The sequence below is a fragment of the Nomascus leucogenys genome, chromosome 2 (genome assembly GCF_006542625.1).
Source record: "Nomascus leucogenys isolate Asia chromosome 2, Asia_NLE_v1, whole genome shotgun sequence".
Lineage (NCBI taxonomy): Eukaryota > Metazoa > Chordata > Mammalia > Primates > Hylobatidae > Nomascus > Nomascus leucogenys.
In genome coordinates, this window is record NC_044382.1 from 7,435,319 (window position 1) to 7,448,224 (window position 12,906).

At 39.4% G+C, this 12,906-nt stretch overlaps 1 protein-coding gene across 1 annotated transcript in view; it reads right to left on the bottom strand.

The window, feature by feature from the left end:
• The window catches only part of RANBP17 (RAN binding protein 17), a 431,538-nt gene that overhangs the window by 75,653 nt on the left and 342,979 nt on the right, over positions 1 to 12,906 (bottom strand). The window contains exon 22 of the mRNA XM_003273231.3: positions 4,813 to 4,895. Coding sequence (XP_003273279.1) covers positions 4,813 to 4,895 — 83 coding nt within the window. The remainder of the gene's footprint in view (positions 1 to 4,812; positions 4,896 to 12,906) is intronic.

A 12,906-nucleotide genomic window follows, 5' to 3' on the forward strand; every position in this document is an offset into this window, starting at 1 on the left:
CTGCTGTAGCACTTTCACAGGCCTCTACAGCTCTGCAAAACCAAGGGTGAAAACCAATGGCCTGCTATCTAGGTGATGACGAATAATAGTGGCTTGTATATCACTTTACAAATTCAATTTATGCATATTAAGTTATACCTTACATACACCCAGAGCATATACTGCTTGAAAGAATCCTGATGTAAATTCTTATGACAGTGAATAATCATAGCTTGTACTATCCATTTTTAAAGTTTAGAATCTTTATATATTGTGTTCTTAAATCAGGTACCTAAGGAAGGAATGAAGGCAGTTCTATTTTGGCCAATCTTATGAAAACCACCATTATTTCTCCCTTCTGTGCACTCTTCAACCAACAGATGTCACTAAAGATACCAGGACCCAGAGGCAAAGAGAAGGAAAGATTAGACAAATGGAAATTGAACATAAAAATCATCCAGTTCTTAAAACTGAGAAGTAGGTTTCCAAAGTAATAACATTTATTACACTGCATGCAACATTTTAACCAAAAATTTAAGAAAGGAATTTCTTTTATTAAGTTGCTCAGGCTGAACGGATCATAGCACTAAGTTTTGAAATACATGTTCTTGAAGCAATTTAAAACTCATTAGAAATAATAGGCTTGGGCTAGTAGAAAATGTGGTAAAATTTAATCCTCATCCAAATGTTACCTGGGCCGTACAAACAGGAAATTGTTTTGTGCTACTGTGGCTAACCTCATTGCTGACCCTGAGCTGTAACGGCAAGAGGAGCTGAGAGCTGAAGCAAAATTAAAAACTTACATCAAAGTATATCATGACAGACTGTAGATAAATAAAACAGCATATCAAAAGTATTATTTTTCTGCCAGTCTCACAGAGCAGTGAGGTGGAGGTATTTCACAAAATACATAACAAGTCAGTTGCATTTGGAAATGATTCCTTCCCTCTCTGCACCACCCTGATCACTGACTAACCAAAAACTGCTCATGAGAAGTGATCAGAGAAGAACCCAGTGAAGATGGAAACAGAAGGGATCACAGAATGTTCTGGCCTCTTTCCTCCACTGGCTTCCCTTTCCTTCACCTTGGCTTACCAAAGAGATAAACAGTGCTGGCTCTTCCGTGCCCTCCCAGTCACTCTTTCCCTCATCTTCTAGACTCCTGAATGGCAACTACGTGATCTTCCTCCAGTGTGTATATTAGAATTTCCAGAGGTAAAAGCATGGGTAATAAAACATTACAGAAGGTAAAGACAAATCGGATGGCTGATGTGGACCAGCAAGAGAATTAGTAGAGATTAAGAGACATTTTTCTATTATCCTATGTAAAATGCATGTATCAAAGTCACTGTCAAAGTCACTGGTGACCCAGTTGAAGGACATTTTTTTCATTGAACCTTTGATTTTCTTTAAGTTTTGAGATAGAAATCACCATACTTTAAAGAACTGTGCTTCATCATAAATATCCATGGTAAAATCTTACTTTGGCAACTCCCAAGAGGCAGTAAAGAATATGAAAAGACCACTGTCAGTATGACTGAATGAAATTCCAATTCAGCTACTTGCTAGCTATGTAATATTTGGCAAATTTTTTTAACCTCTATGAGCTTCAATTTCTTCACAACAGTAATCACAGTCGTTAAGTAGTCTAAGGGCTTTCCATACATTACCTAACTGAATTCTCACAACCACATCTTTGAGGCATGAAGTATTTTCTCTAACAAGAAACTGAAGCAAGAGAGGCTTGCAACTTAACCAAGGTCATATAACTAGTGAGTAGCATATAATACCTACCTTGAGGATTCAACAGGGTAATGTATGATAAATGGTCTAATATAGGACTATAAAAGCTGGTAACAAAATGAAAGCTACCAATACTATTAGTCTAAATTGAGGAGCAGAGCCTTACTCTAATCTCGTCTTTCTTCCGTGTAAGAAAACTCCTTACTGGCTTTTCTTTGCAAGAATGCTCTGAACGTTTTGTCTCTTCCCCCACTCCACTTCACTTCTCCTATCCCTTCATTTCCTTTCTCTTCTGTCTCCTCTTCCTCCTCCTCCGATATAATCCTCACATAGTTATTTTTCTCAACTTCTGCTGCAATGCCTTTTTCTATGTCAGACAACCCAACACAGAACAGAACAACTTTTGAAGCCTATAGATTTGGCATTGTTCTGTGAGATTCCTTTTGGTGTCACTTACTGGACATACATTCTGTCCTAGAAAGTGACACTGGAAGAGGAAGCTCACTTCCCTTAACAGCCCTAGTGTAACAGTAAATAAGCCCTAAAGGAAAAAATATATTTAGTGAAAAGAAAGATCCAGAAAAAGGGGTAGGAATGATGCAGTTGTGACTGGTAACAGGAATCTAACATAGGCATAGTTAAAGTTCTACTGATTACTAAGAGATTCTTATATATATATGCTGTTTATTTCCTTTAAATAAGTGGGGAAATAAAAACTAATCACTGGCTACAGGCAGAGGAAGCAGGGCAGTGTGGTCCAAACAGGAAGCACTGCTGAGCAAAACAATGATGTGGGTTGCTGAACCCCTGTCCAAAGAAGGCTGGCTTGGTGAGTATAAGAGAAAGGCTTTGGAAGAAGGAGAGGCATAAACAGCGAGTAACTATTCCATGTTACCTCCTGTGCCGGGCCTTTTACCAGAATAGCTCAATTAACCTTCTTAATCCCAACTAGGCAGGTAAGTCAGTGGGTATTTAGTAGTCCTAATTTTATACAAAAGAAAACTAGCCACAAAGAGGTATATATAGTATTTTAGCTGAAGGTCATGAAGTTGATAAGTATTGGTAACAGGATTAGTACTCAGATCTTGTAAATCTGAAAACTGTGCTTTTTCTAATATACCATGCTGTTTTTGAAAAAAGGTCCAGACACACATCTTATATGATAAAACATGGAATGGAATTAGATATACACAAAAAGTATGGCAAATTGTATTTAGAATATTTTTTAAAGGGGTCCATTTTTACCTCTAGGAGGCAAAGCATTTCCACTTTTTATGATTTTATTTTTATTTTATTTTTTGAGACGGAGTTTTGCTCTTGTTGCCCAGGCTGGAGTGCAATGGTGTGATATTGGCTCACTGCAACCTCCGCCTCCCGGGTTCAAACGATTCTCCTGCCTCAGCCTCTCAAGTAGCTGGGATTACAGGCACCCGCCACCATGCCTGGCTAATTTTTTGTATTTTTAGTAGAGAGTTTCACCATGTTGGCCAGGCTGCCAGGCTGGTCTCGAACTCCTGGCCTCAAGTGATCCGCCCACCCTGGCCTCCCAAAGTGCTGGGATTACAGGCATAAACCACTGTGCCCAGCCCACTTTATATGATTTTAATGTGTCTATTTTCAAACAGGATACAAAAGTTGTGGCAATGTAGTTACCGGTACAGATGAAAATAAGAGAGTACAAGTTTACTGTCCTATATAGGTGCTTTCTCTAGTTTTTACACATGAAAAATCTCAAATTCTACAAATCAGATGTGCAATTAAAATGAAGTATTTTTAATGGAGGCCTACAATGTATACAGCTCAGATCCCCAGAATGTGTTCTGAAATGAGGTAAAAACAACTTAAAACACCCATTTTTTTCTTTTTAAAAATAGGTTTTTACTTTAAAAAAAGTGATAATGCTTCTATTGGTTGTTCTTACATACATACACAAACACATGCAGAATTAAAGAGACTTTATAAAATTTTGTAAAATTTGTTTCTAGGTACTCAAAAAGAAATATGAGAATCACGGTTGGGTGCAGTGGCTCATGCCTGTAATCCCATTACTTTGGGAGGCCGAGGTGGGTGGATCACTTGAGGTCAGGAGTTTGAGACCAGCCTGACCAACCCCATCTCTACTAAAAATACAAAAATTAGCCAGGCACGGTGGTGTGCCTATAACCCCAGCTACTCGGGAGGCTGAGGTGGGAGGATCACCTGAGCCTGGGATGCGGAGGTTGCAGTGAGCTCTGAGATCGCACCACTGCACTGTCCAGTCTGGGTGTCAGAGTGAGACTCCATCTCAAAAAAAAAAAAGAGTAACAGGCAACTTTTAAGACTAAATTTACTTAACAGTTTGCTGTAGATTTGGGAAAGAACAGAGGGAAAAAAAGGATACAGGGAAACATTTCTCAAGGAGAAGTGCATTGCACACAGCCCGGCTCAGTTGACATTCAGTCCCTGTGTGCCAAATTAGATTACAGAGGATTTTTATCCATCCTATCTCCATTCCCTGTCTACATAAAGGTCTCAGAGAGTAGAGAATTTCATTGATGACAGTGTCAGAATTGGCAAGTATTAGAGTTTATTGTAGTTTTAAGGCCCAAACTGCTAACCAAATACTAAATTTTGGACTTTAATTGAATAGGACAATCTTTCCTGTAGAACTCTGCTTCTAGAGGCGCAGTACCCAAAAGTTCCTCATAATAAAATATTTACTGCTCTTTACAAGGATATTTTCCCACAATTCAGTGACATTCCGGTTTAAGCATTCCTTGGTTCAACATAGTAAACTCCCTGATGCAACTTTGAGCAATTTTGAATATGCTGTAACTTTTCAATATTCTATCTAGTGTATTCCCTCATCTACTGACACTGCAATTTTATCCAAAAGAAATTCATCAAGTTGGTCAGGCATGATTTAGTCAAAGGCATGCTGCTTACTTCTCCTGATGCCAATATGATAGCTACCTGGCTTTTTGCACTTGTATTACTGACTTCACAAATTCATAAAGATATGAAAGTTCAAAAGAACAAAATAACTAACATCTTTCTTGCCTCCAGAGATAAAACTATATTGCAGAGACACATATGGAAAAGGATACTCACCATAAGTGCAAACCATTTTACTAGCTTCTCTGAAGAGAAGAATTCCATTAGGAGATGATACATCAAAATTCAAACGCTGGGATCTAAGAAATATAGAAAAAAATTGCCTATGTGAAGATAAAGAAACCAAACAGATTTAAAATGCCTAGCATTTTCATTTATAAGAAGTAGCAGCAGCACAGTTGTCTGTTAAAGTTCCACTCCATTTTATAAACAACTGTTGATAAAATATGTATGCTAATTTCTTCACTCTAAAGATAGTAGGACAATTAAGAAGAATTATTTTCATTTATTTGCTAATTCAAATAGTTCATTTTTTATCTATCAAAACAATATACTGACATTCTTTATCACAGATTTCTTGCCCCTTCTTTCATGCCAACTGGATGATGGATAATAATAAAACATCCCAGGTGTCTAAGTTTAGACAAATACTTGGATAATGATATATATTTCCATTTGGGATTTCCTACAGTGCCTGATATACATTTTTAAAACAAATTCTAAAGTGATGAATAGGAAATCCGGTACTTTTAAAATACTGCACATATGTGTAATGAATTACCTGATACTTCAAGTATATTTCAAACACATTACAGTTTCCACTGCATACAACTTCAGTAAAGAGAAACAAATCTCATAAGTTCACTGAGAGCAATTCTACTTCCCTGGTTCCTGCTGGGGTTGGGGAAGTGTGAACAGGGTAAAGAACTAACACGACCTCCTGACATATTTGATTTTAAAACATTGCTTTGGCTTTTAAGAAATAGTGGCATTTTTAAAAAAGGATTAGCAAAACAAAAACTACCAAAAAGCAAGACATTGCTAAAGACCTGTTTACCAAGAATAAAACAAATTTTTGCTTTTCCATGCTTTTAAAAAATGCTTTAGTATTAAGTACAATGATTACCTATTAGAAATATTATTATGAACATGATTGCTGGCATAAAAGTTCTGATTAAAGAAATGCATACACATAATTTGCATTAAATTCTAGAGAAATATAGGAAAGATAACATTTTCCAAAATAACGAAATTTCACGAGGTAATTCTTAGGTCAATTGTGCTAGATAAGAATCATCTGGGCCAGGCGCGGTGGCTCATACTTGTAATCCCAGCACTTTGGGAGGCCGAGACAGGTGGATCACCTGAGGTCAGGAGTTCGAGACCAGCCTGGCCAATATGGCGAAACCCTGTCTCTACTAAAAACACAAAAATTAGCCAGGTGTGGCGGCATGTGCCTGTATCCCAGCTACTCAGGAGGCTGAGGCAGGAGAATCACTTGAACCTGGGAGGTGGAGGTTGCAATGAGTCGAGATTGGGCCACTGCACTCCAGCCTGGGCAGCAAGGTGAGACTCTGTCTCAAAAAAAAAAAAAAAAAAAAAAAAAAAGAATCATCTGGGCAGGGGCCAAGATGTCCAAATAGGAACAGCTATGGTCTGCAGCTCCCAGTGAGACCAATGCAGAAGGTGGGTGATTTCTGCATTTCCAACTGAGGTATCCAGTTCATCTCATTGGGATTGGTTAGACAGTGGGTCCAACCCACGGAGGAGGAGCAGAAGCAGGGTGGGGCATCATTTCACCTGGGAAGCACAAGGAGCTGGGGACCTCCCTCCCTGAGCCAAGGGAAGCCATGAGGGAATGTGCTACCTGGCTGGGTTACTATGCTTTTCCCATGGTTTTTGGAATATGCAGATCAGGAGATTCCCTCGTGTGCCTACACCACCAGGGCCCTGGGTTTCAAGCACAAAACTGGGCAGCTGTTTGGACAGACACCGAGCTAGCTGTAGGAGTAATTTTTCATACTCCTGTGGTGCCTGGAACCCTAGTGGGACAGAACCATTCACTCCCCTGGAAAGGCGGCTGAAGCCAGGGAACCAAGTGGTCTCGCTCAGCAGGTCCCACTCCCATGGAGCCCAGCAAGCTAAGAACCACTGGCTTGAAATTCTTGCTGCCAGCACAGCAGTCTGGGACAATCGAGCTTGGTGGGAAGAGGGGCATGTGCCATTACTGAGGTTTTACTAGGCAGTTTTCCCCTGACAGTGCTAAGGAGGCTGGAAGGTCTGGGCTAGGTGCAGCAAAGTGGTTGTGGCCAGGCTGCTTCTCTAGATTCCTCCTCACTGGGCAGGGCATCTCTGAAGGAAAGGTAACAGCCCTAGTCAGGGGCTTACAGACAAAACCCCCATCTCCCTGGGACACATCACCTCAAGGAAGGGGCGGCTGTGAGCACAGCTTCAGTGGATTTAATCATTCCTGCCTGCTGGCTCTGAAGACAGCAGCTGATCCTGACAAGAGGGATTCTCCCAGCACAGCACACCAGCTCTGCTAAGGGACAGACTGCCTCCTCAAGTAGGTCCCTGACCCCCGTGCCTCCTGAATGGGAGAAACCTCCCAACAGGGGTTGACAGACACCTCATACAGGAGAGCTCTGGCTGGTGTCAGGCTGGTGCCCCTCTGGGACAAAGCTTCCAGAGGAAGGAGCAGGCAGCAACCTTTGCTGTTCTGCAGCCTCCACTGGTGATACCCAGGCAAACAGGGTCTGGAGTGGCCCTCCAGCAAACTGCAGCAGACCTGCAGAAGAAGGGCCTGTTAGAAGAAAAACTAACAAACAGAAAGCAACAACATCAACATCAACATCAACATAAAGGACCCCCATACAAAAACTCCATTTAAAGGTCATCAGCCTCAAAGATCGAAGGTAGATAAATACACGAAGATGAGGAAAAACCAGGACAAAAAACACTGAAAATTCCAAAAACCAGAATGCCTCTTCTCCTCCAAATGATCACAGCTCCTCTCCAGCAAGGGCACAAAACTGGACGGAGAATGAGTTTGACAAATTGACAGAAGTAGGCTTCAGAAGGTGGGTAATAACAAACTCCTCCGAGCTAAAGGAGCATGTTCTAACCCAATGCAAGGAAGCTATGAACACTGATAAAAGGTTAAAGGAGCTGCTAACTAGAATAATCTGTTTAGAGAAGAACATAAATGACTTGATGGAGCTGAAAAACACAGCATGAGAACTTCATGAAGCATACACAAGTATCAATAGCCAAATCGATCAAGCAGAAGAAAAGATATCAGAGACTGAAGATCAACTTAATGAAATAAAGTATGAAGACAAGATTAGAGAAAAAAGAATGAGAAGGAAAGAACAAAGCCTCCAAGAAAAATGGGACTATGTGAAAAGACCAAACCTGCCATTGACTGGTGTACCTGAAAGTGATGGGGAGAATGGAACCAAGTTGGAAAACACACTTCAGGATATTATCCGAGAGAACTTCCCCAACCTAGCAAGACAGGCCAACATTCAAATTCAGGAAATACAGAGACCACCACTAACACACTCCTTGAGAAGAGCAACCCCAAGACAGCAATCCCCTAAGGGCAGCCAGAGAGAAAGGTCAGGTTACCTACAAAGGGAAGCCCATCAGACTAACAGCAAATCTCTCTGCAGAAACCGTATAAGCCAGAAGAGAGTGGGGGCCAATGCTCAACATTCTTAAAGAAAAGAATTCTCAACCCAGAATTTCATATCCAGCCAAACTAAGCTTCATAAGCGAAGAAGAAATAAAATCCTTTACAGACAAGCAAATGCTGAGAGATTTTGTCACCACCAGGTCTGCCTTACAAGAGCTCCTAAAGTAAGTACTAAATATGGAAAGGAAAAACTGGTACCAGCCACTGCAAAAACACACCAAAATACAAAGACCAATGATACTATGAAGAAACTGCATCAACTAATGTGCAAAATAACCAGCTAGCATCATGATGACAAGATCAAATTCACACATAATATTAACCTTAAATGTAAATGAGCTGAATGCCCCAATTAAAAGACACAGACTGGCAACTTGGATAAAGAGTCAAGACCCATTGGTGTGCTGTATTCAGGAGACCCATCTCACATGCACACACACATATAGGCTCAAAATAAAGGGATGGAGGAATACTTACCAAGCAAATGGAAAGCGAAAAAAAAAAAAGGGTGGCAATCTAGTCTCTGATAAAACAGACTTTAAACCAACAAAGATCAAAAAAGACAATGAAGGGCGTTATATAATGGAAACGGGATCAATGCAACAAGAAGAGCTAATGTAAATATACAGGCACCCAATACAGGAGCACCTAGATTCATAAAACAAGTTCTTAGAGACATATAAAGAGATTTAGACTCCCACACAATAATGGTGGGAGACTTCAACACCCCACTGTCAATATTAGACAGATCGATGAGACAGAAAATTAACAAGGATATTTAGGACTTGAACTCAGCTCTGGACCAAGTAAACCTAATAGACATCTACAGAACTCTCCACCCCAAATCGACAGAATATACATTCTTCTCAGCGTCACACAGCGTGTATTCTAAAATTGACCACATAATTGGAAGTAAAAGACACCTCAGCAAATGCAAATGAACAGATATCATAACAAACTGTCTCTCAGACCACAGTGCAATCAAATTAGAACTCAGGATTAAGAGACTCACTCAAAACTACAAAACTACATGGAAACTGAACAACCTGCTCCCGAATGACTACTGGGTAAATAACAAAATTAAGGCAGAAAAAATAAGTTCCTTAAAACCAATGAGAACAAAGAGACAATGTACCAGAATCTCTGGGACACAGCTAAAGCAGTGTTAGGAGGGAAATTTATAGCACTAAATGCCCACAAGAGAAAGCTGGAAAGCTCTAAAATAGATACCCTAATATCACAATTAAAAGAACTAGAAAAGCAAAAGCAAACAAATTCAAAAGCTAGCTGAAGACAAGAAATAACTAAGATCAGAGCAGAACTGAAGGAGATAGAGACACGAAAAACCCTTAGAAAAATCAATGAATCCAGGAGCTGCTTTTTTGAAAAAATTAACAAAATAGATGGACCACTAGCTAGACTAATAAAGGAGAGAAGAATCAAATAGACACAATAAAAATGATAAAGGGGATATCACCACTGATCTCACAGAAATACAAACTACCGTCAGAGAATACTATACACACCTCTACACAAACAAACTAGAAAATCTAGAAGAAATGGATAAATTCCTGGATACATACACCTTCCCAAGACTAAACCAGGAGCAAGTCAAATCCCTGAAAAGACCAATAACAAGTTCTGAAATTGAGGCAGTAATTAATAGCCTACCAAACAAAAAAAGCCCAGACAGATTCACACCCAAATTCTACCAGAGGTACAAAGAGGAGCTGCTACCATTCCTTCTGAAGCTATTCCAAACAATAGAAAAAGACAGACCCCTCCCTAACTCATTTTATGAAGCCAGCATCATCCTGATACCAAAACCTGGCAGAGACACAACAAAAAAAGAAAATTTCAGGCCAATATCCCTGATGAACATTGAAGTGAAAATCCTCAATAAAATACTGGCAAACCGAATCCAGCAGCACATTAAAAAGCTTATCCACTACGATGAAGTTGGCTTTATCCCTGGGATGCAAACCTGGTTCAACATATGCAAATCAATAAACATAATCCATCACATAAACAGAACCAATGACAAAAGTCACATGATTATCTCAACAGATGCATAAAAGGCCTTTGATAAAATTCAACATCCCTCCATGCTAAAAACTCTCAATAAACTAGGCATTGACGGAACATATCTCAAAATAATAAGAGCTATTTATGACAAACCTACAGCCAATATCATGCTGAACGGGCAAAAGCTGGAAGCATTCCCTTTGAAAACCAGCACAAGACAACGATGCCTTCTCTTACTACTCCTATTCAACGAAGTATTGGAAGTTCTGACCAGGGCAATCAGGCAAGAGAAAGAAATAAAGGGTATTCAGACAGGAAGAGAGGAAGTCAAATTGTCTCTGTTTGCAGATGACATGACTGTATATTTAGAAAACCCCATTGTCTCAGCCCAAAAACTCCTTAAACTGATAAGCAATTTCAGCAAAGTCTCAGGATACAAAATCAATGTGCAAAGATCACAAGCATTCCTATACACCAACAATAGACAAGCAGAGAACCAAATCATGAGTGAACTCCCATTTGTAATTGCTACAAAGAGAATACAATACTTAGGAACACAACTTATAAGGGACGTGAAGGACCTCTTCAAGGAGAACTACAAACCACTACTCAAGGAAGTAAGAGAGGACACAAACAAATGGAAAAACATTCAATGCTCATGGATAGGAAGAAATCAGTATCATGAAAATGGCCATCCTGCTCAAAGTAATTTATAGATTAAATGCTATTCCCATCAAGCTACCAGTATCTTTCTTCGCAGAACTAGAAAAAACTAATTTAAATTTCATATGGAACCAAAAAAGAGCACGTATAGCCAAGACAATCCTAAGCAAAAAGAACAAAGCTGGAGGCATCATGCTACCTGACTTCATACTATACTACAAGGCTACAGTAACCAAAATAGCATGATACTGGTACCAAAACAGATATATAGATCAATGGAACAGAATAGAGGCCTCAGAAATAACACCACACATCTACAACCACCTGATCTTTGACAAACCTGACAATAACAAGCAATGGGGAAACGATCTCCTATTTAATAAATGGTGCTGGGAAAACTGGCTAGCCATATGCAGAAAACTGAAACTGGACCCCTTCCTTACACCTTATGCAAAAATTAACTCAAGATGGATTAAAGACTTAAATGTAGAAACCAAAACCCTAAAAATCCTAGAAGAAAACCTAGGCAATACCATTCAGGACATAGGCATGGGCAAAGACTTCATGATGAAAACACCAAAAGCAATTGCAACAAAAGCCAACATTGACAAACGGGATCTAATCAAACTAAACAGCTTCTGCACAGCAAAAGAAACTATCATCAGAGTGAACAGGCAACCTACAGAATGGAAGAAAATTTTTGCAAGCTACCCATCTGACAATGGTCTAATATCCAGAATCTACAAGGAACTTAAACAAATTTACAACAAAAAAACAAACAACTCCATCAAAAAGTGGGCATAGGATATAAACAGACACTTCTCAAAAGAAGATGTTTATGTGGCCAACAAATATGTGAAAAAAAGCTCATCATAACTAGTCATTAGAGAAATGCAAATCAAAACCACAATGAGATACCATCTCATGCTCGTTAGAATGGCGATCATTAAAGAGTCAGGAAACAGATGCTGGTGAGGCTGTGGAGAAATAGTAACGCTTTTACATTGTTGGTGGGAGTGTAAATTAGTTCAACCACTGTGGAAGACAGTGTGGTGATTCCTCAAGGACCTAGAACCAGAAATATCATTTGACCCAGCAATCCCATTACTGGGTATATACCAAAGGATTATAAATCATTCTACTGTAAACGTACATGCACATGTATGTTTACTGCAGCACTATTTGCAATAGCAAAGATTTGGAACCAACCCAAATGCCCATCAATGATAGACTGGATAAAGAAAATGTGCACATATACACCATGGAATACTATGCAGCCATAAAAAAGAATGAGTTCATGTCCTTTGCAGGGACATGGATGAAGCTGGAAGCCATCATTCTCAGCAAACTAACACAGGAACAGAAAACCAAACACCACATGTTCTCACTCATAAGTGGTAGTTGAACAATGAGATCACATGGACACAGGGAGGGGAACATCACACACTGGGGCCTGTTGGGGGATGGGGGGCAAGGGGATGGAGAGCATTAGGACAAATACCTAATTCATATGGGGCTTAAAACCTAGGTGATGGGTTGATAGGTGCAGCAAACCACCATGGCACATGTATACCTATGTAACAAACCTGCACATTCTGCACATGTATCCCAGAACTTAAAGTAAAATTAAAAAAAAAAATCATCTGCCTATGACTGACAAAAAATACTTTATAATATACAATTCAATGATTTTTTTCCTTTAGCATTAAATGTTCTATCAGTAATACATAATTTCAATTTTCTGGTTGAAAAAATGGAAATATAATTAAAAAGCAAACTAAATTTCTAATATAAAGTACAAAGCCACCCTTCCTTTAAGGCACCTATGAGGGTGGCTTTTACAAATGAACAGCTTTAAAAAAAATGATACACACATTTTTTTTATTTGCAAGGTCTTTTTTCATCTCTTGTTTTAGGGTAAAAAT